Below are 23,727 nucleotides of genomic sequence, written 5' to 3'. Positions count from 1 at the left end.
TTGCTAGTATGTAGTAATATAAATGGTAGCACTGGTTCACCGAGTAAGTAGTAGCGGGAATTAAATGATTCTTGCAGATTCAGTAATGAGCAGTTTCACATCTTCCTGGGTCCATCTGAGATGTTCTGCTTTCTTTTCCCAGCTTGTTAAATCATCTTACACAATTGTTTTCTTTGTTAACATCGTAGCCTTCATAATTTTAAATGGCTGCATATAAGCATTGGAAACACTTCAGAAGCTTGATAGTTTATCTCTTGTCTTACAGAATACAGCAAAAGCGACATGGGAGAGTAAAAACATGGACCCGGCATGTAGACATTTTTGAGAAGGATTTTATTTTTGTACCCCTTAATGAAGCGTGAGTAAGAATTTTCTTTATATAAATATGAAAACGTGTTATTTTTAGAAAACGTGTTTATGAGGTGAAGAACTTATTCATTTTAAACTTCTTTCTGAAATTTGTTGTGTATGTCCATATTATACTGCTTATTTTATGAAAATGCAGTTTTCCAGTGAATCATTTAAGACGTATTTTATAAACACTGGCAAGAGATTTTTCTAATTTTAAAAAGGTTTTCTGTGTCCATGTAGAATAACGTCAGTTTTAAAAAGTGGCACTTGTGGTCTACCAAACAGCCTGTGAAAAGGCTTCCTTATGGAGAGTAATGGCTAGCTCACATAGAAGATTTTGTACCTTTACTTTAAAAAACACTATGACTCTTAACCAAAAAAAAAAAAGAAAAGATGACTAGATTTATGTAATTTACTTAAATTGAAAACCATGCTGACTACTTGAAGCTATTTTTTAAATAAATGGAGGTGGTTAAATATTTTATGTTATTCTCCCACAGTGACCAGAGAGGCATTGATGTGTAGGATCAGAGTGTAGACTTGAGAGTTTTTATATTTCATTTTTCTGTTCTCCTGTGCCTTCCAGCCAAAATCCCCTAGGAATGCACCTGTAGTTGGACAGCTTGGATTTGTTCCTTGCATCAAGGACCACACACCATGGGCAGCCATGGAGCCTCTAAGTAAAAGTGTGTTTGAAACAGCCTCTAACACAATTTGGGCTTTGGTTTGGTCATGTGGGGAAAGGTGTAAGGAAGCAGTTGTTTGCTTGGGTAAAAAAGTGGCATTTACCCATTTAGCAAAAAGGAGGAGTATTTGGTATTCATTTGGTTGTACTGTGACCTAGTTTGTCTCTGCTTAGACAAATTGAGAAATGGCCTTGCATTGTCTCAGTTTATTATGGTTGTGGAGTAAGTTTGTCTGAAGTTGATATTCAATAAGATTGTTTATGTCTAATAAGCCTAAGCGTGCCAGACTAGCTTCTGAATGTGTTCTCTTTTTTTCTCACTATGAAAAACAAATGCAGTCAGTAGAATAATGAAATTCTGTTTAAAATCATACGTTAATCATGAGACCTGTGGTTTCTAATGAGTGCAGCCACAGATAGGTATCTGTTTTTTGCTGTTTTATTTTTAATTTTCCTGGTGGTGGTAGTTTTTTTAAAGTCTGTAAGCTAATCCATCTTAAGTGAAATTAATTGTTCTAGCCTCTTCTCCCACTGGTGATTTAAGGTCAATGTAGCTGCTATTAAAAGGGATCATAAAAGCAAAACCCTGTCTCTTAGAGGTTGAAAATTACCTCAGATGTGTCTGATTCAACCTTATCCTTTCAGCTAGGTGAAGAAAGAATTTTTCTTAGTTTTTAGGTGTACAACAGAAAATTTATGGTTTATATGTATTGTCATACCTAAGAAATGTTAAAAACTATGATGGACTTAGGTTATACCTTTAGGTTGGGAATTAGTATTATACCATATTAATTTTCAAAACACATTTTTTCACATTTAACTTTTCTGACATTGAGATGTGATTTACAGTCAACTATGTCTTGGAGTTAAGGAAGGGAGAAGGATGGTGTGTTGCTCTTTGTACTACGCCAGCCCGATCTAAGTCCCCAGGATACTGAGGATTAATACTTAAGAACAGGAGAGAAGCATTCCTCCATCTTGCCTTTATAATGCTGAGGATGAAGCCAGGCTCTGTCACCCTGTTTTTAATGCAATCTGATGAAGAGACATTGTTTCTTAGTATTACCTTGGGGAAACTTAACATTTTGTAAAAATGAGAATGTAGAATAACTTCTATTTATGTCAAGTTAAGCATTTTTCCTCTCAGCAAATACCTATTGAACACCTACTATATGACAAACGCTGTACTCAGCTAATAAGTTCTCTGACATCTATAGCATGTAACACTGTCTAGCAAATGGTAAGTTAATAAAATTCCTTTTTAGATTAATATTAGTCAATGTTAGCTGTATAGCTTTTTACTCCTGGCTTATAACTTATTATTGGAAACTGTGATAACTGAATTCAGCTATATCACGAGCACCCACCTGATAGCTGGAACTCTACTAATATTTGAAGTTTTCTAATAATGCTTAAAGCAGAAATGCTATTTCCATTTAGTATATATACATTTCAGTATAGTATAAGACAAAGAATTATTTAATATTTTCAATATTAAGCAATTCCTAATCTTATTCTTAAGAAAAACATAGTAAAAGTCTTTTAAAAGCTACATATGTGCAATATTTAGAAAGTGTTCAAAATTATAGTCTAATTAGACTTCTGAAAACATTTTAATCTTGAGGCTAGTTTTCTATCCTTTCACATAAATAGGTCAAGAAACAAAGGTAAATGGAAATGGTGAATTACAGTGATCGGAGTTATATTTTATTAAGTTGCCTAGAAATAAGAATGAATTTTTCATTCAAAAGAATAAAGATACAAAGGATTGTTTGCAAAATAGAATGCAGGCTACATAATTCTGAACAAAATATGTTATTTTTGAGTAGATATTGCAGTCTATTAGTGATCATATAAAACATAAGAGAATCTTAAAAATTGAGCATTCTTAATAAGTTTGTTGGCAAAGGCTTTAGAAAAAATATTTCAATCGATATTGCCAAATATAATAGGCTCTTCTAATAAATAATGTATTCAGTAGTTTCATTTGTTTTTTACAGTGCACACTGGTTTTTGGCTGTTGTTTGTTTCCCTGGTTTGGAAAAACCAAAGTATGAACCTAATCCTCATTACCATGAAAATACAGTCATGCAAAAATGTTCAACTGTAGAGGACAGTTGTATTTCTTCTCCTTCAGCCAGTGAAATGGACAGTTCACAAAATTCTTCTGCCAAACCTGTAATTAAGAAGATGCTAAACAAAAAACATTGCATAGCTGGAATTGATTCAAGTGCTGAACAGGAAGAAAGTGACCCTCATTCTCGGAGAAACATAGGCAGTATGAAATGTAGTCTGAAAAAAATAAATCATACTGCAAGTGAAAATGAAGAACCGAATAAAGGAGAATCCACATGCCAGAAAGTTGTTGATAGGATTAAAAGTGAAAATGGCCTACAGAATGAATATTTAAATTCTATGCACCATACAGGTATGTTTCTGACTATTTTGAAAGAATGAAGGAATTCAGAATAAACTGGATTTCTTATACATAGGATTAAGATTTTAGGGCACACTTTTTTTTTAAAGTCATGTTTATTGACATGACTTGCTTACAATAACATTTGCCCACTTTTAAGTATAGCCCAGTGAGCTTTGATAAATAATGTACAGTCATGTAATCTCTATAGCAATCAAGATTTAGAATCTTTCCATCACTCTAAGAAATTCTCTTGTGGCTTTCCACACCTCATAGAATGTTTAAAAATTGTGCTATAAGGTCTACATTTTTCATTTATAACAACTTAGTTTTATTCTTATTTTATAGGAAATTTATGTATTTGGCAGAAACAGTAGTTGGACAGTCTTAGATCTTTAAGATGAATTCGTTCATTTGTAATTTACAGATGGGCAAATAGAGATCAAATAATTAGAGTCAGAAAATAAAGCTTTTTCCTCCAAAATAGTTGTTGACATTCCAATTAAAGGTTAGTTCCTTATTCCTCACTCTCTCCTTCATGGTTCTTAGTGGGAAGAAGGGCACTGCTCCAACTTCTGCTTTTTTATTTTCCTTCAGTTTTGTTGAATCAGTATTTTTTCCTTGAATTGGTTCTATATTTCTTGCACTTGTTAGAGAAATCTAAAGTTTCTCTGCCAATACTTAAATTTCATATCAAATTATTTAATTTTCTCTCCAACCCAAAAGTAAAATAGTTACTTGATAAAATCCATAATATGCTAATGATATGTGCCTTGCTTATTAAACTGTGAGTAAATCTAATATGTTTCTTTGGAGAATAAGGCATAGAAGAGGTTACATGAATTCAGAAAGAACCTATCAAAAATTAAGAATCCTGAACATTGTCTTGGTACTTTTACCACTTTATTTTAGTAACTCAGCTAGTGTTGAGTTTTGTAAGAATATTTTTTATTTGTTTGACATATTTTCTACTTGGGTAAAATAAAAAAAAGAGGCAACGAATAGTCATATTAAAGATTAATTACTGGGGCACCTGGGTAGCTTAGTCAGTTAAGTTTCTGATTTCGGCTCAGGTCATGATCTCGCAATTTGTGAGTTCGAGCCCTGCGTTGGGCTCTGTGCTGATAGTGCTGCTTGGGATTCTCTCTCCCTCTCTCTCTGCCCCTCTCCCACTCCTGCTCTCTTGATTGCTCGCTCTCCCTCTCTCTCAAAAAAATAAACATTAAAAATTTTTTTTTAAAGATTACCATTTTGGCACTCTGAAGGCTAAGTGTGCATGGTTTCTCATCCCCTTTAAAACAGTCTTACTGGGGCGCCTGGGTGGCGCAGTCGGTTGAGCGTCCGACTTCAGCCAGGTCGCGATCTCACGGTCCGTGAGTTCGAGCCCCGCGTCGGGCTCTGGGCTGATGGCTCAGAGCCTGGAGCCTGTTTCCGATTCTGTGTCTCCCTCTTTCTCTGTCCCTCCCCCGTTCATGCTCTGTCTCTCTCTGTCCCAAAAATAAATAAACGTTGAAAAAAAAAATTTAAAAAAAAAACCGTCTTACCAATTAGCACATGAAAAGGTGATGGAGATAATTAGACATAAAAGAAGTGTAAATCACAACTATAATGAGATATACTTCTTCATATCACACTAGTATGGCAACAATTAAAAAGTCAGATACTAACGTGTGGGTGAGGATGTGGAGAAATCAGAATCCCTCATATGTTACTAGTGGAAATGTAAAATGGTACAGCTGCTTTCTTTGGAAGACAGCTGGATAGTTCCTCAAAAAGTAAATGTAGGGTGCCTGAGCAGTTCAGTCAGTTAAGCAACCAACTCTTGATTTCAGTTCAGGTCATGATCTCAATGGTTTATGAGTTCAAGCCCTGCATCAGGCTCTGTGCCTACAGTGCAGAGCCTGCTTGGGGTTCTCTCTCGCCCTCTCTCCCCCTCTCTGTACCTACCCTGCTTGCTCGCTCTCTCTCTCTCTCTCTCTCTCAGAATAAGTAAAGTTGAATTAAATGTAGAGTTAATATATGACCCAGAAATTTCATTCTTACTACATATATATCCAAGAGAAGTAAAAGCACACAAAAACTTGGACACGAATGTTCACAGCAACTTCATAGTAGCCAAAATGTAGAAGCAACCCAAATGTTCATCCACTGACAGATGGATAATCAATTAGTGATATATGTATCCAATGGAATGTTATTAGGTCATAAAAGGAATACTGCTACATGCTACAACATGGATGAGTCTTGACACTATTGTGAAAATAGTCACAAAAGACCACATGTTATATGATACCATTTTCATGAACTCTCCCAAACAGGAAAATCTATGGGGTAGATTAGTGGCTGCTTGGGGCTAGTGTGGTGTGACAGACAGGAGTGTGAGGAGGAGGGAAATGATGGTTGAAGGGTATAGGGTTTCCTATTGAGATTTTAAAATTTACTGTGATGATAGTTGTACATATGTGTAAATATATCAAAAACAACTGAATTGTACTTTTTTTTTGAGAGCATGCATGCGTACTAGCAGGGGAGGGGCAGAAAGAGAGGCTTAAACCACAAACCATGACATCATGACCTGAGCTGAAACCAAGAGTCAGACCTTAACTGACTGAGCCACCCAGACACCCCCTGAATTGTATACTTTAAATGGGTGAATTGTATGATATGTGAATTAGATTTCCATAGAACTATTTTCTTTAAAGTTCTCCGTTGATCAGTAATCTCATACACTGTAATGTGAATTCAAATTAGAAATGAATTAAAGTTTGGGGCACCTGGGTGGCTTATTCGGTTAAGCATCGACTTTTGGTTTCAGCTCAGGTCATGATCTCAGGGTTTGTTAGTTCAAGCCCCGCATCGGGTTCTGCGCTGACAGTGCGGAACCTGCTTGGGATTCTCTGTCTCCCCCCAACCCTCTCTCTGCCCCTCCTCTGCTCCCTCTCTCAAAAAAATAAATATATACACTTTAAAAAATGAATTACAATTCAAGACTTAAAGCAATGGGACAAAGCCTAGGGCTTCATATGAGCATAACCCCAGAAATTCCTGGTAGCCCTTTCCTTCAAATTAATGTTCTAGTCAAGTAGTATCCAGTTAAATTTAAGTAAATACCCTCACAAATCCTAGTGGAGATCCAAGTGTAGAATCATGTGTTTGCCTTTCTAGTATTTGTTTATCCCCCCCCCTTTTTTTTGTTTTTATCTTGTTTTTAGTATGTGTATAGCCATATCAAATGTATCTTCCTTAAGGGAAATTAATTTACTTTTATTGGGTGTGATACCCTCATATTTTCTCTTCTTTTCAATGCTTGCCTTCATCCAGTGATGATAGTATCCCACAGTTTGAAAAATAGTACTCTAGAGTAAGTCTGTACATTTCTGTACTTTTATCAGATGTTTCCAAGGGATCACTCACACAAAAGTACATTAAATAAGAGTGCTCTCTAGAGGTGCTTCTACTACCTCAGAGAAGTTGGTTATATAGTCTGTTCTATATAAAATGATGGCATGTTAAAAATTAGGATAAGAACTTATAACAATTTTTGTGATTATGATTAATATTTCAAGAACTGATTTCTATTTGGGCTGGGAATATAATTGAAAAGATTTAAATGAAGCATTTAGACAGTTTTAATGTAGGGTTTTTTTTTTGTTTTGTTTTGTTTTTTTAACCTTTATTTTTGAGAGACAGAGAGAGACCGAGCATAAGCACAGGAGGGGCAGAGAGAGAGGAGGAGACAGAATCTGAAGCAGGCCCCAGGCTCTGAGCTGTCAGCACAGAGCCCGATGCAGGGCTCAAACTCACAAACCGCGAGGTCATGACCTGAGTCGAAGTCGGACGCTTAACCGCCTGAGCCACCCAGGCGCTCCTATAGTTTTTTTTTGTTTGTTTGTTTTTTAATGTTTATTTATTTTGGGAGAGAGAGTGCAAGCAGGAGAGTCAGGCTCCATCTCATGAATCATGAGATCATGACCTGAGCCGAGATCAAGAGTCCGACACTTAACTGACTGAGCCACCCAGGCACCCCAGTTTTAATATAGTTTTAACCATCAAACATATAGAGTCACAAGTGTTGACTTCTGATGTCAGGTAATATGCTGTAGTAAATAAGTGGGAATTGTATCTTATCACAAGAATTAGGTTAAGGTCAATTGTAGGAAAATAATGTGTAGTATCAGTACTTTCATTTGCTGGTTTTTCAGTTGGGCACTATATGAAATGTTGTCTTGCTCTGGTACATGAAAAATGTATATGTTTTAAACTCTAGAATCTCACTCGGTATCTTCAGATGATCTCACTATGTGAGAAGCTCTCAGGAACTGGGACTGATTAAAAGAACAGCTGATTGAGTTACCACCTCTCAGTTTATGCCAGAACATTTGTTTACTGAATGAAAGAATTGACTACACCATTTAAATTATTTTTTTCCATTTTTTTTTTGAAATGTACATATTTTTAACTTGTGTAAGGTATATTTTATATGATGCAGCTTCTGTAGAATTGGCTGCTAGAGTAACTTGATTACAGTTGATTAATAATGAATTGCCTGAGGATTTGGACAGATTTTATTCAAATATAGATATTTTACCTTCAAACATAAAAATACAGATGTTTGAAAACAATTGAAAGGTTGTTTTTTTTTTTAATTGAAAAACTTTGTGTGTGTGTGTTTTATTATTTGTGAGAGAGAGACAGAGCTTAAGTGAGGGAGGGGGCAGAGAGAGAGGGAGACACAGATCCAAAGCAGGCTCAACGTGGGGCTCAAACCCACGAACTGTGAGATCATGACCTGAGCTGAAGTCGGACGCTCAACCGACTGACCCATCCAGGTTATTTTTCATAAAGCAAAAGGATTTACCATAGTGTTTTATTATTATATTAAGTGGTATGTTTCCAATCACAACATCCTATCCTAAACTGATTATTTTCATTTTAATATTTTTCTTTTATTATTTGTCCAAAAACAAGCCTATTTTACTTAATTTTAATCGTTTTTTTTTTTTATTAAAGCTTTTTTTGCCTTTTTTTTTTTAATGTTTATTTTTAAGAGAGACTTAGAGACAGTGCAAGTCGGGGAGGGAGAGAGAGAGATGGAGACACAGAATCCAAAGCAGGCTCCAGACTCTATGCTGTCAGCACAGAGCCCGACGCAGGGTCTGAGCTCCCAAACTGCGAGATCATGACCTGAGCCCAAATTGGACGCTTAACCAACTGAGCCACCCAGGCGCCCCAGAGCTTATTTATTTTTGAGAGAGAGAGAGAGCACGAGCAGGGCAGGGGCAGAGAGAGAGGAGACCAAGAATCCCAAGCAGGCTGTATGCTGTCAGCACAGAGCCCAATGCATGGCTTGAACTCACAAACTGTGAGGTCATGACCTGAGCCAAAGTCAAGAGTCAGATGTTTAACTAACTGATCTACCCAGACACCCCATTAATCATTTTATTTTTTAATCTGTATTGTACAATATTTCATATTTTTACAATTTTAATTTTAAAAATATATAATATTTCATTTTATGTTCTACAATTTGCTATTTCTGTTTTTGGACATTAGGTTATTTTCAGACTATTGTAGCTTCTGTTACTAAAGATAACTAGCAGACCTAGTACAAAAATGTTTTATATATCTATATGTATATATCTATATACATATTTAAATATACATATATTTAATAATATAATTGACATCTAGTTTTAAATTTTAATGAATTTTAGGGTCTGAGTTGTAGAAGTAACTTTGTAATTGACATGTCAATCCAGGGTTGTTGTTTTGTGTTTTGTTTTGTTTTTAATTTTATCTTTTTTAATGTTTATTTTAAGAGAGTGAGAGTGTAAGCAGGAGAGGGGCAGAGAAGGAGAGGAAATCCCAAGCAGGCTCCGCACTGTCAGCTCAGAGCCTGAGGTGGGGTCGATCTCACAAACTGTGAGATCATGATCTGAGCCAGTATCAAGAGTTGGACTCTGAACCAGCTGAGCCACCCAGGTGCCCCTTGGTCCAGGTTTTTATTAAAAGCAAGTTATATTTGTGAGGGGTGCCTGGGTGGCTCAGTCCGACTCTAGATTTTGGCTCAGGTCATGATCTCCTGGTTTGTGAGATCAAGCCCCATGTCAGGCTCTGTGCTGACAGCATGGAGACTGCTTGGTATTCTCTCTCCTCTCTCTCTCTCTCTCATTCTGCCCCTCTTCCACTCATGTTTTCTCTCTCTCAGAAATAAACTTTTTTTAAAAAGTAAGTTATATTTATGATATTACATGTTAATGCAGGTTTTAATTGGCATTAATTTTAACATCATATACTGTAAGTTATATGCATGTCCTTTTAAAAATTATGTAATGTTTCTTACTGATATAGATGGTTTAAGCAAAATTAGACTAAACTATAGTGATGAGTCAGCGGAAGGCAGTAAAATGCTTGAAGATGAACTCATCGACTTCTCAGAAGATCAGGATAACCAGGTAAAACCTAATGCTTGGCAGAAAGCTCCAATATTTTATCTAATTAAATTTTTCCCTGGAGTCCTATAGGCAATTCCTTCAACCAGTAACACAGGCCTTCTGAATTTGGGTCTCCTCTCAAAGCACAAACTGAGTTTTTAATTCAGAAGTTGACAGCATAAATGTATTAATGTTGTTTTGCATTATTTTCTTTTAGGGTTTTTGTTGTAGTTTTGGCCATCCATTTAATAGAAAATGAATTCTCCCACCTGAACCCAGCCACCACCCCAGTAGCCCTACCATCCCTTTCCCTTCCTCTTTTAAAACATTTATGGGTCATACTTAACCTTTGGTCTAACTTCTTCAAGAGGCAAATGTTTAGATACTTGATTATATGGTACATGAGCACCACAAAATTATATTATTTTTTCCACTTTTCCAGTGATTTTTTTTCTTTCTTCTAAATTAATGTATAAGTATCATGGCAGGAGCACATAGTATTTAGTTAAAACTAACATAGGTCAATTCTCATTATTTCCTTAGAGTTTCATTTGCTATAATAAATTTTATTTACACCAAGAACAAAATCTATTTTTGGAAATATTTTATGACTTCAGTTAAAGAGGGCTTTATATTGAAGGAAAAGTTTGTAAGAATTCTACAGCATTTCATTTCTTTAATTCTTTGACCTTTCTTTAGTTGTTAAGATAAACTTTGAGTTTATCTAGTGGTGAAGATAGCTCTGTACTGTACCATTTGTCCTTTTTGTTTAATCTTCTTGTGAACAAAAGCCATTTTTTGTCCTGTCCCTTGCTCTACAATATATGTTTAAGGAATATAGTTTTTCTCTGCAACTTATACAGGCACATTGTATGTATTACATTAAAGGCTTACAAAGAGCACTGTTCTTAACACTCCTTTGGTTGTAACAGTTATGTGAACTAGCTAATCTATGTATTATTATTACAATTACTATTATTATTTCCATTGTTGATTATTTAATTTATAAGGTTGCCAGAAACTTTCTAAAGAATAGAAAAAGTCTTGTTTTACATTCAAGATAATCGACAGAATAAGACACAGTGTCACTAAGTTTTCTTCTCTCAAGTGAAGCAGATATATGGTTTTGTCAAGAAGGTGTTTCCAAAAACTCTTTAAATATTTCTGATTTGAGAAAATTATTTATGTAAAAGAATAATAAATATAAGTCCTTCATGCTCCTATTGTGAAACAGTCGTCTTAACCAACAAACTAAATTTTTGTAGAAATATCTAAAATCAGAGCAGTAGTATTTGAAGAAGAATGAATCATAATATTTTCAATCATTAAAATTTTCTTTTACATTGAGCAAATAGATGTAACAATGGACTTCTGATCAGTAATTTCTTTTCATTAAAATGTCATTGTTATGGCATTACAGAATTACAATTGAGTGACTGCATTTTCTCATGTCTGATCACTTAAATGGAAAAGAATTTACATATTTGCTACAAAGATTTTTATCATCAATAGTGCTACTTTGTGAGGTTATTAACTATTTAGATTATATATTTTTAATACTAACAGACTGTCTTTTATAGGATGATAGCAGTGATGACGGATTCCTTGCCGATGACAACTGCAATTCAGAAATAGGACAGTGGCATTTAAAGCCTACCATCTGTAAACAGTAAGCATTAACTTTATATCTTGAAAACTGCATGATAAATTTTATTTACATACCCTCCTAAAATAAAACATAACTGGACAGTTTTTATTTAAACTAGTGCCTAAAAGTCACAAAGTGTGTCAGGATGGGTGAGGAGAATGTCCAGGGCTCAAGTTGGGCAGAATGGATAATCCTTTCAGTTCTCTGTCCATTTTCTATTTGTGTATGCACACACATTCCCATAGACACCTACTATTTCTTTTGGATATACATTGATTTGGAGCAAAGAAAGGACAAAGAACTGTCATTCACATTCAGATCAGTAACTTGGGAATTGACGTTTACAGTGGTTCAATAGCTACTATGTAAAGACTGTGGAGTGACTCAAGGCAGTTCTTAGGGACATGTCTCAAGAGTGAATCTGTTTGGTTTTCAGAAGTACATGTCTGGAGCACCTGATTGGCTCAGGCTGTAGAACATATGAGTCTTGATCTCAGGCTCATGAGTTTAAGCCCCATGGTGGGTGTAGAGCTTGCTTTAAAAAAAAAACCAGAAAACAAAAAACAAAACAAAAAAACAGTACATGTCATGAGGGCTTTTCAGAGTCTATGAATCACTTAGTTGATGAAGTATTACCTATTTCTAGACTCCATTTCTTTTGACTTTTTTGTAGAAAATGTTAGGTGAAACTCCATTAACAGCTTTTGAAAAGCAAACTTCATTAATAAATGAAAATGTAGAGAGCTGGAGCAATTAAGAGATCTGCATCAAATCCCATAGAATTTTAGTCAAGAAGAACCCAGATCTTTAAACATTCAAGACTTTTTGTACTACGTTAGACTTCCTCTTAGGTTTACAACAATATTTTAAAGGTTGAGTGTTACTTATATCGAGTGTTCTAAAGTAGAATCTTACACTGATTCCTACACCAGATTCTAAATCTTACATTGGATTCTTACATTGGATTCAAAAAACACTGGATTCTAGGCTAATTTTTTTTTCTATTTTTAAGTAATCTCTACACACCATGAGGCTTGAACTCACAGCCTCGAGATCAAGAGTTGCATGCTCCACCAACTGGGCCAGCCAGGCACCCCTAATTTTTCTGTGTGATGATTACCTGTTTTGCTATCTATAACAGGTTTTGGTTAAAAATGGGATTATTTGGGGGCATCTGGCTGACTCAGTTGAAAGAATGTGTGAGTCTTGATATTGGGATCGTGGGTTTGAGCCTCATGTTGGGTTATACAGATCACTAAAAAATATAAATGAACTTTTAAGAAATGGACTTATTTCTACTTTGCTTGGTCCCACTTTTGGTGATTTGGAATCTGGGGATGTTCAAATTTTCAGAATTATTTTGACTTTTTACTAAATTTTGAATTCTTTTAAGGAACTAACTATAGAACTTTAGTGAAATATATTCCTAATAAGATATGGTTCAGTTAGTATTCTACAATTTGGTATTTAGTATAACCGTGGATATTTAAGTATTATTGGGGTGTATGTGTCTGTAAGATTTATTTTTCACCCAAGCTTTACGGAGTCAGGGGAATTTTGAATGTTTTAAATTCTCTTGTTAATGCTCATCTTTTTATGTGTTCTTTAACATTATAAAGTGTTAACATTTGGTCATTTTACCCTGCAGACCTTGTATCCTACTGATGGACTCACTTAGAGGCCCTTCTCGATCGAATGTTGTAAAAATTCTAAGAGAGTAAGTTCAAAATCATAACTTGTACTTTGTATTCTGGTGGGAATGAGGGACTATGTATACTTATATATGTATATTCTTACTGTATGTGCATTATTGCAGGTATTTAGAGGTGGAATGGGAAGTTAAAAAAGGAAGCAAAAGAAGTTTTTCCAAAGATGTTATGAAAGGCTCTAATCCAAAAGTACCCCAGCAAAACAACTTCAGTGATTGTGGTGTATATGTATTACAGTATGTAGAGAGCTTTTTTGAGGTGGGTTTCAGTATGTTGGATCTGATATGATAAATAATAAAATAGTTTATAGTGGACCCTTAGACAAAATGGGTTTGAACTGCATGGGTCCACTTTTTCACAGATTTTTTTTTTTTTTTTTTTTTTGGAAAAATATAGTACAGTACTATAAATGTATTTTCTCCTCCTAATTAATGATTTTTGTAATATTTTCTTTTCTCTAGCTTACTTTATGTAAGAATATAGTAATATAATACATATAACATAGAAAATATGTGTTAATTGACTATGTTATTAATAAGGCTTTTGGTCAATAGTAGGCTGCTATTAGGTAAGTTTTTCGGGAGTCAAAAGTTATATGTGGATTTTGGACTCAATAGGGTAAGCACCCTGAATCTCCACATTGTCCAGGGGTCACCTGTATTTGACCTTACATTAATGTTAAAAACATTAATAAGGAAATATTTTAAGTAGTTTGAAAACTATCATTTCAAAAATTTGTCCAGGGAGCAAAAACTCCCAAATTGGAAAATTTTTTAAAAATAAAAAGACTATTTATATTTCATGAAATCCAAGGTTTGTTGACCTCATGCCTCATCACTGATCAGCTCTCCCTCTTCACTCGCTCTTTCCACCTTAAGAAATCTCTCCCATCATTTGGACTTATACCCTCTTTTCTCCCCTTTACAGATATATTTATGGAGAAGTATTTATATGTTCACTGTCTTCATTTCCATAAATCCTACTTGTTTCTCAAATCTTTGTAATCTGGCTTTACTCTTGCCCTTATGTTGAAATTATTCTCAACCTCCCCTCACCATTTTACACTGTTGACCATTCCTTCTTCATAATGCTTTCTTCCTTCGACTTCAGAGATACAAAACCATGCACACCACTCTTGGATATCCTTTATAATTCTCTTGATTCCATCCTCTTCCTCATCCATTATCCAGTATAGCACTCAGTCCTGTGAATTCTATCACTTAATGTCATATATGTGCAATCCTTTATTCCTGCTGCCACTTTCTACGTCCAGGAAACTGGCATCACTATTCTGAACCACTACACCAGTCTCCAAGCCTGCTGCCTTTTATTTTTCAGTTGTTTTCCAGAAGCTGAAGTCTAATCATTTTATGCATGTGAAAGATGAAAATCCTTCATATGGCCTGTGTGACCCAACTTCTGTTCGAGCTTCTAGCCTCATTTCCTACCATTCTTACTCTAGCATTCTATGTCATTCAGTTTTTTATATTGTGTCATGTTCTTTCTTGCCTCTAGGCCTTGGTACATATGTTCCTACCTGGGATACTCTTCCCAGTTGCTTCTGTCATTCTTTATTGGACCAACTTCTTCTCATTCTTCAGGTCTCAGTGTAAATATCACTTCTTGGAATTGTGTTAAGCCCCCAGACATGGATTTTCATAGGACTTTCTGCTTCTACTGTCATAATACCTGTCGTGTCCATTGTTTTAATTGTTGAGTTATCTGTCTGTCTAGACCAGAATCAGCAAACCATTTATAAAGGGGCCAAGTAGTAAATATTTTAGGCTCTGTGGCCATGCAGTTTCTATGCCTGCTTGCAGTTCAGCTATTGTGGCTGTTTTTCAATAAGGCTTTATTTACAGAAACAGGCAGTAGGCAGAATTTGGCCCAATAGCTACAGTTTGCTGACCTCTGATCTAGACTACAAGATCTATAGGCAAAAACTGTCTCATTATCTCCAGTGCCTAGCACAATATCTGGCATGAGACAGATAATGAGTACATACTTATTAAATGAATTTACTGATTATCCATTTTTAACTCTAATGCTTTTGTGATTGAAATTAAAATACTTATTATGGTTTTCTAATGTGCATTTAATATTTTTATTTCCAGAATCCAATACTCAATTTTGAACTACCTATGAATTTGGCAAACTGGTTTCCTCCCCCAAGAATGAGAACAAAGAGAGAAGAAATCCGAAACATAATTCTGAAACTTCAGGAAGATCAGAGCAAAGAAAAAAAGAAGCTTAAGGACACTTATTCAGCAGAAACATCTTTAGGTGAAGGAACAGAACAATATGTCAATAGCATCTCAGATTGACCCATTTCTGATGCTTGTCAGTATTGCCTTCAGAAACTGAGTGACTTTCAACTTTGGGTATAGACAGTAAAGAACTGAAGTGCTCATTACTCAGAGTGATCTGGAAATGTTAATGCTTGTATAAATGTCATATAATTAATTTCCAATGGAGTATGTATTAAGTAAAAGTTTGTAAATATGTTAATGAGGCCAATTTTTCCAGCATTTATAATTATTTTTTTCACTTGTTAGGAAGCTTTTGTTATGTATTTTCTGTTAATAGTACTTGAAACTGCAACTTCTCAACACAAAATAAATAAAAAGAAAATATTTATAGGAGGAAATGATTAATTTGATATTCTTTAGTGAACTTGTATTAAATTCCTTAGTGGGTGTGACATATTTCATGGGAATATTAAAAGTATCTATGATAATCTTTTGACCTGCATTTGTTCTAAAATAACCTGAAATATGAAAATATGATTAAATATAAGGAATTTTGAACAAGAAAGACATCTTCATATGCTTGTATAGTGGAAAAAAATAAATCATACACTCCCTTGTGTTCAGAGAACCCCAAAAATGTAATAAATATTTATAATTTTACACAAATATTTAAGAAGAAGCAGTATTAAGAGAAATTCAAAGAAAAATAATCTTGAATTATACTACTAAATAATAATTATACTTTATCATATCTTATTGTCAAGTACATTTCTGAAGACATCAAAGACTCAGGTTAAAACTATTTTGGTAAGTGCAGCTTAAATTTCAAATATCCCATGTTACCTTTCTATATTATAGCTTAAAGTATGCTACAATTTGTGTGATATAGTTGATAAACATTTTTAATCTGTGTGAACACAGGAATTTAAATAGGAATTTACTATTTTTTGTAATGGCTTTTGCTATTTTTTCATTGCTCATTTTGTTCTTGTTATTTTGATAAACAAAATATCAGACTTCTGTGCTTGAGTTTTTTAGTGTAAATTATTTTTACATGTAAAAGTACTTGTCTTTAAATCAATTTCATAATGCAGAAAAAGTTCTCCTACCTTGAATACTCCTTTAAAAATACTAAAATGTGATGGTTTTGATGACAGAATTACAACTCATGTAGGCATTGTGCATATATCTGCTGAAACTATTATTTTCAAACGAAATGTTACACATTTCTTTCCAATTAACTTTGAGACTTGAAATATATCTTTTAAAAGTCATTTTTTGTTAAATAATGAATTTTAAAATACACATATAACAAAAGTAGTTGAGAATAAAATGAAGGCCATTTTTATCATTAGCTATTTTTTTTTTTTAACCTGGCCAAATACACCAATTGTGAACAACATTTTAGGCTGTTTTCTTGAGTTTAATAAAGTCCACAGGTGTGTTTGGAGTGGGTGGGGGTGTGGTTAATAACAACCAAAAAAAAAAAAAAAGTATGAGACATATTCATTAAGGGAAATATTAAAATGTAAGCTTAAGGAAAGTCACCGTTGGTCACCATTAGTGGCATCAATTACAGATTTGTTACTTTGCATATTTTAACATTATTTATTTATGATTACATTATTTATTTTTCAGGAATACCCTAGAGCTATTAGCTTAAATATGAAAAAGTAAAACTTAAGAGTTTAATTTTATTACTTACTGAATATGGACCAAAAAATTAAAATTATTTTAAAAATCTGATAGCAGTAAGCAAAATGGGCATATTTAATTTTTTAATGCACTGTATTTTGTCAGAACTTGAAAGTACTGAAAAACTATTCTAAAATGCTTATTTGTTTTTGTTTTAATGTCCAGTGGTTACATTTGCACTCTTATTTTTGATAAGATAAAAAGATAATTTGTCCCTGGGCCAACTCAAGTCAGTCACATTTTGACATGAAAAATATAGATTGATGTCTTATCAACTTTCTAGAGGTGGAGTATCCAGCTATTTAATCATATTTCTCCCACCCCATGCAAAATTTTATTTTTAAAAGTTATGCTAATGACTTTGGTATATGTAGAATATTTGGAGACTGTCAGGTTGAGCTCTGAATCTAGACTTGAGAATTTTTGGTGTACATGCACATTCACTTGATAATTGTGTACTTAAATACTTCTATATATAAAGTGGCTAGCAACCTTTTAAAATGTGTTTATTAGTACTTAGAAGTTGTGAAACAAATTTTACAGTTTAGAGGTTTGTTACTAGACACTGAAACTGCATGATGAGTATCTGGTGTCTTAACTAATTAGATAGGTCTGTTGTATTTGTTTTCTTGTTGGATAGAATAACAGTTAATCATTTTTAGAAGAGTTTTAGATTACTTGCCATGAAATTTGTATGTGTCTGAGCTCTTGGTAGTTTAGGAGCAAAGGTGGCATTTAACTGGTCCTTTCCTTTTGATGTTGCTAAGATAGCTGAAAACTTAATGCTATTATTTCAAGTTCACATAAACCTAAATCAGTTAAGCATAATAACCTGTGCTTAAAGTATTAGTCAATTAGTAGGAGGTTTTATTTGAAAGGGTAAAATAGTTATCTAAATTATTTCTTAAATCGCCAAAATACAGTATTTTTTTTCTTTAAAAAACTGTCAATGATCTCTGAAGACTGTAAGATACAATATAAAAAGAATAGGTTTCAGTTTCCTAGAAATCAAAAATTGAACTTAAAGTCTCAGACAATTCACTGGACAAGAATAATAAAGAATATATTTTAATATATGGTATATGATCAAAGGTTGGTGGTATAGTGCTACCGGAATATAGGGGCATCTGGCTGGCTCAGTCGATAGAGCATGCAACTGTTGATCTAGGGGTCATGAGTTCTAGCCCCAGGTTGGGGGTTGAGATTACTACAAAAAAAAAAGCTACTGGAATACAATGATAGAAGAATAACTTAGAAGAAATAGAATCCTTAAGAGATGAGGTAATGTAGTGCTGTGTGTCTAGAAGAGCTACAGATAACAAGGTTGCTCTGTAGATCACTTTGAGAGAACTAAAGGAAGGAGATTATTGTAGGGGCATACTACAGACTAGCCAATAAGACAACTGAATTCACAGAGGCAGACCAGACTGTACTGGGAAATGAAATCTAAAGAATGTTCTAAAATACTCCAGCAGGACTTTCTGGTACATTTGTTGGTTTTTCTACTCCCAGAACAAAGTAAGAGGGTTATGAAAATGGCTCTTTGAAACTTCAGTTTAACTACAGAGGAGGAATTGGTTGATCACATGGAACAAATGTGTACCTTGGGGAGAAGTAGCCCTACCATCTTAATTCCAACAAAACAGATCAAGGAATAATGGTAGAGTACACTAAACTACTATTAAGGAAATACAGTGTAATGTACTCAGAGGAAAATAGCATAGACTCATGACCTGAAACAAAAACTAAAAGCTTAGAGGTCTTTACCATCTTTATCACAAGTAACAGATTATCCTTATTGCAAATAATTACAGTCAGAACATGCTACCCAAAACAAGGAATTTTATCTAGAAATGTGCATCAAAATCATCTAGGGCTTTACATAATACACATACCTAGGGTCTCAACCCCAGTAGTGACATATATTTTCAGAAAATTCCTTGAGTAATTCTAATATTCAAGGCACTGATTTAAAAGGATCAGTATATGTTCCTGACAGCTTTCAAGTTGCTGGATACAAATGTAATAAGGCTTGTCTGCATTTGCTGCTCTGAAATGCTTTAAGATAATCACTTTAACCCCCATCCCCACTAATTCTCATTAAGAACTTGATAGGTGAGGTTATTAAATTGCTGTTCCTAAACGTTGAAGAGTTATAAAGAAAATTATTAAGTCACTCAATATCTAGAAACTGGCAAGATGCTTTTCAAAAGGAAGTAAATTCTGCAAATTATAAGATAAAAATCATCAACTCTTGATAGGATTCTAAAGTGAATTTATTAAATGGCTTGCTATGTGAACTATTCATGGTCACCAGGAGTTACAGGACTGGTACAATCAAGGTAGCTGTATATTTTTAATAGGATTCTGGACTAGTTGACTAGTTAATGGAGCCAGACTAGTAATTCTCAAAATTGTGCTTGATAAGTCTGATTTTGAGGCATATTCATAAGTTTTGTCAGATAAGTTTAGAAAGAATTTACATCAAGTTGAATACACTTCTTGGAGCTTTTAATATGCTAGTTTGCAGAATGACTAAGTGAGGAAAATAGAGAATACAGCATGTTAGATAAAGAATTTGGCTGTATCCTCCTTTCTCTCGTGGACTGGTTCTCTAAACTTATTTATAAATACTACCCATCATAAGACACAGTTAACTATTTGGGTTTTTTTTGAACTGAACTTTAAGACAAAGTGCTTTTGAAACTTAGATTGTTTTTTTTATATTTCATTTTACTGATAGTTGGATATATGAATTGGAAACTTGAAAATAGGTGACCAGTGTCTTGGGGAAATGAAGTTTCATGAGAAGCAATTTTCTATAGCCATTGTAATGAAAAAACTACAAATCTAATTCTTGTATACAAGTGGATTTTTCTAGGGGAAAAAAAAGCAGAGTTGATGATACTAATCTTTTGTAAGATCATCAAGTCTCCTAAACTCCTATACAAGTAGAAATTGTATAAAAATATGAAAGTGAAGGGGGCCCCTGGCTGGCTCAAGTTGGAGGAATGTGCGACTCTTGGTCTTAGAGTCGTGTGAGTTTGAGCCCTACATTGGGTGTAGAGATTACTTAAATGAACTTTAAACATACGAGAGTGAATTGGAAGATTATCTGGAGGCTTTTCCTTCTGTTTATATCTGAACCGTTTAACACCTCCCCCGACTTCCACTCCGTCATTTACTTTAGAAATAAACTGCAACAAACTTTGTAGCTAGAAGCATTTTTTTTCTTAAGATATCTGTGCAAAAAAGTACTTTGTTAATATACTTTCAACATTTTTAATCCCTTAAATAACTGGAAATAAGTCACTTAAGCCTGTTATAAAACTTAACTACATTTGTACTAATTAGCTTTATACATACTGACAACAGGATTTGATCCAAAACAAATTCGAAAAAAAATTGATCCTTAAATATTGAATAAATGTTTTGAGTACCTAGTTTGTACTAGATGTTGAGGATTTAAAACAAGGGAGCGAAACAGATACCATCTTCTCCCCTTAATGAAGCTTCCTGACAGTGTGATGGAAAGGCATTCCATTAATCAGCCTCACAAATTAATAATTTCAAATAAGTACCATGCAGGAAAAGCATAAAGCATATTAAGACACTATAGCCTAGGGGCACCCGGGTGGCTCTGTCGGTTAAGTGTGTGACTCAGTTTTGGCCCAAGTCATGATCTCACAAGCTGTGAGCCCTGCATTGGGTTCTATGCTGACAGCACGGAGCCTGCTTGGGATTCTCTCTCTCCCTCTCTGCACTTCCTGCTCTCTCTCTGCCCTCTCTGCACTTTCTTTCTGTCTCTAAATAAATAAACTTCAAAAATATAATAAAGAACATCATCCATTGCAATTTAAAAAAAAGGACTATAGCCTAATCTGGGAGGTTAGGGAAGTCTTCCCTGAAGATGTGACATTCGAACTATTGGTAGACAAACGGAACAAAGTCTGAAAGGGCAAGAGAAGACTAGTACTTGTAGGTTGTGGAAAGACCCTGAAGTAGAGAGATATTATGACTTGTCCTAAATGATAATGGCCTCATTTATTAAGCACCTACTATATATGGCAGACCGAGTTCTCAGCTCTTAACATGGAATTCATTCTTCACAATGTCCATATGAGGTACATACTGTCATTACTCCTAATTTACAAATGAACAAACTGAGGTCCAAAGAAGTAATTTCCCCAGCAAGGCTGGGCTTTGGACACACCATCTTACCCTAGAAGTTAGGTTAGCTTGGCTAAATAAAAAGATGAAAATAAGATGCCCCTATGTTTTTAGAGCTGCAGTATAGCTAAATATTATGGAAATTGTTTATGGGAGTTTATTGAGCTATATTATGTTTTAGTATGTTTAAACATTTTCATAATTTTAAAAATAAAATTGAAGACCTCTAACTGAAGGTAAGAGTAAGGTAGAAAAGTAGCCTGGGACCTAATCATGCAGTGCCTTGAAGTCACATTCAAGATTTTGGTCACTATCCTGAAAAGTCACTGAAGCATTTTAAATAAAGGAATAACATGATCAACTATTAATGTTTTTATTTATTTTTGAGACAGAGACAGAGCATGAGCAGGGGAGGGGCAGAGAGAGGGGGAGACACAGAATCCAAAGCAGACTCCAGGCTCTGTTGGCACAGAGCCTGATGCTGGGCTCAAACTCACGGGGTGTGGGATCATGACCTGGAGGCTGAAGTCGGAGGCTTAACTGACTGAGCCACCCAGGCGCCCCTGAGGGGGCTGGGAATAAGTGCAAGCCTTATTCGTAATTAATTGCGAATTACTATAGCTAGGGTTTACTATAGCTGGGGTAAAGGACACAATTATGCCTTCGGAATGCTAAAATAAGACATAACTTAGAGATTTTATTTGAAATGTTCCTTTAGAAACATGCAACAAGAATAGTTTTTGAAACAGGTAACAAGAACAGAAAAGGGTGTTCCTTTGTTCCTGTCAAAACTTTTTTTTATGAACAAATGATTATCAAAAATAATTATAGGGGTGCCTAGCTGGCTCAGTTGGTAGAGCATGCAACTCTTGATCTCAGGGTCTTGAGTTTAAGTCCCACATTGGGGGTAGAGCCTACTTTAAAAAAAAATTAAAAAATAAAAACCCTAAATTAAGTAATGTTTAAAGTGCAGGTTTGAAAAAATATATAAATCCTATGTACAACTGGAAAATGGGCAGAAAATGGTTGGGTGAAGACATCACTGACAGAAACTTTATTTTTTATTCAAAAAAATTTTTTTCATGTTTGTTTATTTTTAAGAGAGGGCGAGAGACAGAGCACAAGCAGGGGAGGGGCAGAGAGAGGGAGACACAAAATCCAAAGCAGGTTCCAGGCTCTGAGCTGTCAGCACAGAGCCCGAGTGGGGCTTGAACTCACAAACCATGAGATCTTGACCTGAACTGAAGTGGGTAAACTTAACTGATTGAGCCACCTAGACGCCCCAGAAAGTTGGGTTTTAAAATTTACAAAACATGTGAAACTACCAAAGAAAACAACATTAAAAACCTTTTAAACACCAGAGTGCTATATTTAAAAAATACAAAAGAAAGTATAAAATTGGCATAAAGTATTAATATTCAATTGTCTTAAAAGTAAAAATACTTGATCAATGTAAAATTAAAACAATTTTACTAGGTCAATTGTTTCCTGAAATTTCCAAACATACTTAATAGAGAAATTACCCAAAGCACCTGTAATATAGCTATGCTTTTTTTTTTTTTTTTTTTTTTAATCACTTGCTCTCTTCAATTCCATTCTCTTCTGTCTCAGCTAATTTGGGCTTAAGGTGGACACCTGATCTCAAGGAAAGTTTGTAATGGTATGACCTCCTAGATGGAAAAGAAAACAAAGTCAGTTCTGGTCATTAGGAATTTATATTTAAAGTAAGAAACACATTTGCAAAATGGAATTAGCAGAGAGGACACTGTTAAAATGATAACTTACCTTATTTCTAAGATGGAATTTGAAAAAAAAAAAACACATTAACCTGTGAATTAAAGCTACATTTTACCAAGTAAGGGACAAGTTTGCATCAGAATCACCTGAAAGGCTTGATAAAAGACGTTACTGGGCTCCATCCCTAGTTTCTGATTCAGGATTGTTTTCAGTGGGGCCTGTAAGTTTGCATTTCCAAGTTCCTGGCAAGACCATACTTTTGAGAAACAAATGTTTCTCAAAGAAAAACAAATGATGTATTTCTTCTTGGTAGCTTTTTCAGTTAGGTGTGTGAAAACTTCTTGATGTAGGCAAGACTGACAGAGCTCCAAGCATCAAAGCATCTTGGAGTCAATGAGATACTGTGTGAAATTACTTGATCATATCTACTCCATAATAACATTATTTGTAATAACAATTAAATGTGAATAACTGAGGCATGTGATCACACCACATAGCTTTGCTCTTCTTTAATTTAGTCTGGATTTATCTTTCCTTTTTAACCTATTTTAACAACTTTGTATGCTTTCATATTTTCCCCCATATTCATATAATCTCTACATATAGTAATACATGTATAAAGATGTACTGTTT

General features: G+C 34.5%; 1 protein-coding gene across 7 annotated transcripts in view; it reads left to right on the top strand.

Annotated features, from left to right (window-relative positions):
- SENP6 (SUMO specific peptidase 6) overlaps nucleotides 1–16,766 on the top strand; it is a 116,674-nt gene extending 99,908 nt beyond the window's left edge. For 6 of the 7 annotated variants that reach the window (XM_019442684.2, XM_053904711.1, XM_053904714.1 and 3 more), the window contains 7 exons: nucleotides 266–358; nucleotides 3,037–3,464; nucleotides 9,804–9,907; nucleotides 11,467–11,555; nucleotides 13,183–13,251; nucleotides 13,351–13,501; nucleotides 15,358–16,766. In XM_019442684.2, the coding sequence (XP_019298229.1) occupies nucleotides 266–358; nucleotides 3,037–3,464; nucleotides 9,804–9,907; nucleotides 11,467–11,555; nucleotides 13,183–13,251; nucleotides 13,351–13,501; nucleotides 15,358–15,567 (1,144 nt within the window). In that variant the 3' untranslated portion in view covers nucleotides 15,568–16,766. The remainder of the gene's footprint in view (nucleotides 1–265; nucleotides 359–3,036; nucleotides 3,465–9,803; nucleotides 9,908–11,466; nucleotides 11,556–13,182; nucleotides 13,252–13,350; nucleotides 13,502–15,357) is intronic. The other variant, XM_053904713.1, reaches the window with a different exon arrangement.
- The last annotated feature ends 6,961 nt before the right edge of the window (nucleotides 16,767–23,727 follow it).

This window comes from Panthera pardus, unplaced genomic scaffold (assembly GCF_024362965.1).
Source record: "Panthera pardus isolate Hobbes unplaced genomic scaffold, ASM2436296v1 HiC_scaffold_17, whole genome shotgun sequence".
NCBI classification, from domain to species: domain Eukaryota; kingdom Metazoa; phylum Chordata; class Mammalia; order Carnivora; family Felidae; genus Panthera; species Panthera pardus.
The sequence above is the reverse complement of the archived record's forward strand: the minus strand, read 5'-3'. Positions and strand labels throughout refer to the sequence as shown.